The 4,060-nt window shown below is 45.4% G+C and overlaps 1 protein-coding gene and 1 pseudogene across 1 annotated transcript in view; one reads left to right on the forward strand and one right to left on the reverse strand.

Moving 5' to 3' along the window:
- The window catches only part of SLC22A20P, a 16,626-nt gene that overhangs the window by 11,359 nt on the left and 1,207 nt on the right, over positions 1-4,060 (forward strand). Inside the window, exon 10 of the mRNA XM_011368976.1 lies at positions 3,862-3,921. Within this exon, the coding sequence (XP_011367278.1) occupies positions 3,862-3,921 (60 nt within the window). The remainder of the gene's footprint in view (positions 1-3,861; positions 3,922-4,060) is intronic.
- On the reverse strand, positions 2,463-2,581 carry LOC111744994 (annotated as a pseudogene).

Below are 4,060 nucleotides of genomic sequence, written 5' to 3' on the forward strand. Positions count from 1 at the left end.
ATTATTAACCATCTCCCCATGCTACGCCCTACATCTCCATGTCTATTCTGCAACCATCCGCCTGTACCTCTTAATCCCGTTTTTGTCCCCCCAACTCCCCTCCTATCTAGTATCCCTCTAAATGCTCTCTATATCTATGAGTTTATTTCCACTTTTGTTGTTGTCGCTGTTGATTTTTTTCTTTAGATGCCACATGTACATGAAATCATACGATATTTGCCTTTCTCTCTATCCGACCCATTTCATTCAATGCAAGACTCTCTAAGGTCCAGCAAGGCAATATTTTCAGAAAAAGAACTTTTTTTCTGAACCGTCTGTGAGGGAGTTGTTGACATCCCTTCCAATGCTTTGATTGGAACCTTCTCCCACTTCACCACGATATGACCACCACAGACAGAACATTCGTGTCGACGTGTGACCACCATTTAATCCTTGCCAATTCCCCACCCCCCAACAACGTCCTATGAAGCGGGAGGATCCAGTTCAGAATCACGAGTGGCGTTCGGTTGTCCTATCTCCTTCAGGCTAGACGAAGTCCTCAGATGTTCTTCGACTTTACCGTTCCAACAATTACAAAGGGTTTTGTAACTGGAAGGGCTGACGAGACTCCACAGAGCACACTTATCTAAGGCTTTCCTGAAACAAAGGACACAATATAGTAGGAGGAAGAACATACAGGCAAAAGGGAGCCTCGGGGCACCCGGTTGCATTTGCTGGGGTCCTCTCTTCTTCTCAGGGTGTGTTTTATTTCTGTATCACAAGCTATCGAGATGAACATGAGATATCTTATCTCAGGGAAGCCAAGGGACAAGTTTGCTGAAAGGTCTTTCGGAATTCCGCTGGCCATAGCCCAAACCAGCTATGTCACCAAGTAAACTAGATGCAGACCACGGAGCTTGTTTAGCAGGTGGAACGGGCTAGCAGCTTGGGGAAACAGCCCACTCTTGAGTGGACCCCGGCAGAAAAACGTCCAGATGTGGCCATGTCATGAGTTGGAAAGATTAGTAAATGCTGCTCAGGAAGGTTTTGCAGAGCTGGAGGCTGAGGCTTTTACCTGGTGTTTAATCTAGACTTTTTGAAATCTAATTCATGTATTCAATCATTATTCGTTGAGTTCCTATTATGTGCAGACACAGTGCTAAGTGTGGAGTATAGAGGGCATGTGATCTGTGCCCTCTTGGAGCTTAGGAAAGAGAGAGACACATGGGCTTCTTCTGCAGCCTGTCTGGGCTTCTTCTCCACAGCGCCTGTCCAAGCAAACATGAGTCAGAAAGGACTGTCCTCGTTTTAGTTTGGCAGGAGATGGCGAGGTTCGGGAAGGGGAGGCGAGAGAGAGCCTCTCTCCCGAGTCCGTCAGATGGAGCCTCAGATATTCAGACAATAAGAATTTAAGAACTCCTGAGCCCACCTCATTTTTCTCAATTTTTAATCTCATCAAATAATTATGCGTGTCGGTCACAGACCTGGGATGTCGAGGATTAAGATGAGAAAAAAAAGTGACCTCTTTCTAGGGTTCAGGTTACCCATCCCCAAGACAACAGCAAGCCAAGAGGGATTAGTGCTAACGTACTTACAACACTGGTTCCGAGGTAAAGATGTAGGTGGACTTCCCCCAGATTTATTTCATAGGCTGACAAAGCTCCATTTGTCAATGATTTATTTCTATGTAAATGGCCAGATCCTTCATTAATCACAAGACCAGATACTGTTTCCTCAAAATGATCTGAATGCCTGGGGTGGTTCTAGAGTCAGCCAGGTCCCGGTGACCCGCTGGGCTTATGTCCCAGTTTGTTGGAGCCAAATAGCAAAGGAACAGTTGACTCACCCTGTTCAAAAAATTCTCTTGTGTAAGAACAGAACATTCACAACGGAGGAAACGTCGGTAAGAAGTAACAGAGAAGTATCCACCTCAGTCATAATCAAAGACATGCAAGTTAAAACAGGGAGATGCCATTTTTAAATATTCAATAAGGAAAGATTTTAAAACCCAGTACTGGTCAATGCAGGAGATTTGTGGGTAGGGGGAGGAAACTCCTGCACCCTTTCTGGAAGGTTCTTTGGCATTACCGATCATGAGCTGTAATAATTTCCATATTCTTCTAAGCAGCAATGACATTTCCTGGAATCTGCCCTAAGAAAATAAGCTGAAATGTGAACAATGTTTATTTACAAGGATATTCATCATGATGCTTAATGTACCAGGAAAAAAATGTAAACTCTCCAAATAGCCAACGGTTTATTGTGCAAGAGCTCAAAGTTCTGTTGTTGGTTAAGAGTTCTGTTGGCCTAGGAATATTTATAATATTCTGTTAAACAGTATATTATAATTACTTAGGATATTTTCCTATTCATGTCAAGAAATGGAGAAAGAAATATACTAAAATGATGACAGTGGTTGCTTCAAAGTGTGACTGACTTTCTATTGTTTTCCTGGCTCTTTACTTTTTTTTTTTTTTTTTTTACACCTACAGCACCTGGTCTTCATAGCTGGTCTGCCATCCAAGTACTAACCAGGCCCGACCCTGCTTAGCTTCCGAGATCAGATGAGATAGGGCACGTTGATGGTGGCATGGCCGTAGACTGCTTTACATTTTAAAAATTATCTCCAAATTATCTATGTCGAGCAGGTTTTCTTTAGTAATCAGCGGGAAAGAGGCATACAATACAAATATTTGTAAGATTTCAGTTAAGTCTTTTCCCAGACCCAGGGCAGCCCGCCTTTGGGCCTAGAAGCAAAGGATGGGACCTGGGACCCTTGGTGCTCCATAAAGCCTGCTAAAATGGTGGGAAGACTCAGAAGAGTGGCGGCCTGGCCTGGAGATATTTCCAGGGCTCCAACGGGTGACCTTCCACAGTGCTCCTCCCACTGGTGGGGGTGCTGGGGAGGTGAGGGGTAGGGGGATAGGTTTTCAGCCTTTCAAGATCACCTCTCCACCGAGGCCAAAGCCCACGCCCTTGGCCAGCTGGGACCTCCCACCACCTTCCCACCCATGGTACGCACCAGCTGCATGGCTGACTCAAACATGTTTTTAATGCAAATTTTATTATATTTCAGACATTCAAAAAGAAGACCATAGATTTCAGGTCACACAATGGGCCAGCTCTCGTCATCTTTGCTCATTTGACAAGTTTTAAAATGGGCGCTGAGAGGGGTAGCTTCATAGTGTAGTGGTTAGTATGTCTGCTTTACACACAGAAGGACCTGGGTTTGCGCTCCAGGTGGAGACACGGGCCAGGCCCCCCGAGTGCGCCGGAGACACCCCACCTTCAGAAATCCAGTTCTGGGGAAACAGCAACATCCATAGGTCAGGGGTGGAAGGAAGGGGGGGAATTAAAGAGGGGGAGAAAAATGATGCTAAGCAAGCCTGACCATTGCAGCAGTCGAATCTGGACATGGTCTGCCTCTGGGTTCCTAGAAACCTTCTTTGCAAGGGATGGGGAATCTATTAAACAGGACTTGGGGGAAACAGGCCCCTGCCTCTCAGCCCCCACCCACAGGCACACGACAGGTAAAACCAACAAGCTAATGACACCAAGAGACAGAGTTGGGAAGACTAGAAGCTTTAAAGAGCAGAAAGGACAGACCTGGGACCGGAAGAAAGAACTGTTTCTTTGTGATTATGTTAAGAATCACACACAAAAAAGTGGCTTAAACCATTAAACTAAAAGACTAGAAACAAAAAGTTCTAAAAACAGAACCAGCTAAAAATAGACAAGATAAATCAGCAAGATAGGTAGATGATTAAAACAAAAAGATAATGAAAACTGACTGCTTGATAGAATAAACGATTTCCAGTCTGTGCAATACCAGGATAAAATAAAACTGGAACCAAATCATTTGCATTATTTCAAAGACTGGAGGGTTAAAAGAGGAAAAGGCCGGCTGGAGCTGGTCAAAGGGCAGAAAGCCCTACGTGGCAGGCAGCCTTTGAGCTATTTGAAAGGCTATTCCAGGGGACTTCCCTGCCCTCCCCTCCCCTGGCTCTGGCACACCAGCTCTGTCCCTCCCTGCCTGCTGCGCTGGCTGACTCTCCACCTGGGGCAGGGGATGACAGGCACT

The sequence above is a fragment of the Pteropus vampyrus genome, unplaced genomic scaffold, assembly GCF_000151845.1.
Source record: "Pteropus vampyrus isolate Shadow unplaced genomic scaffold, Pvam_2.0 Scaffold144, whole genome shotgun sequence".
NCBI lineage: Eukaryota > Metazoa > Chordata > Mammalia > Chiroptera > Pteropodidae > Pteropus > Pteropus vampyrus.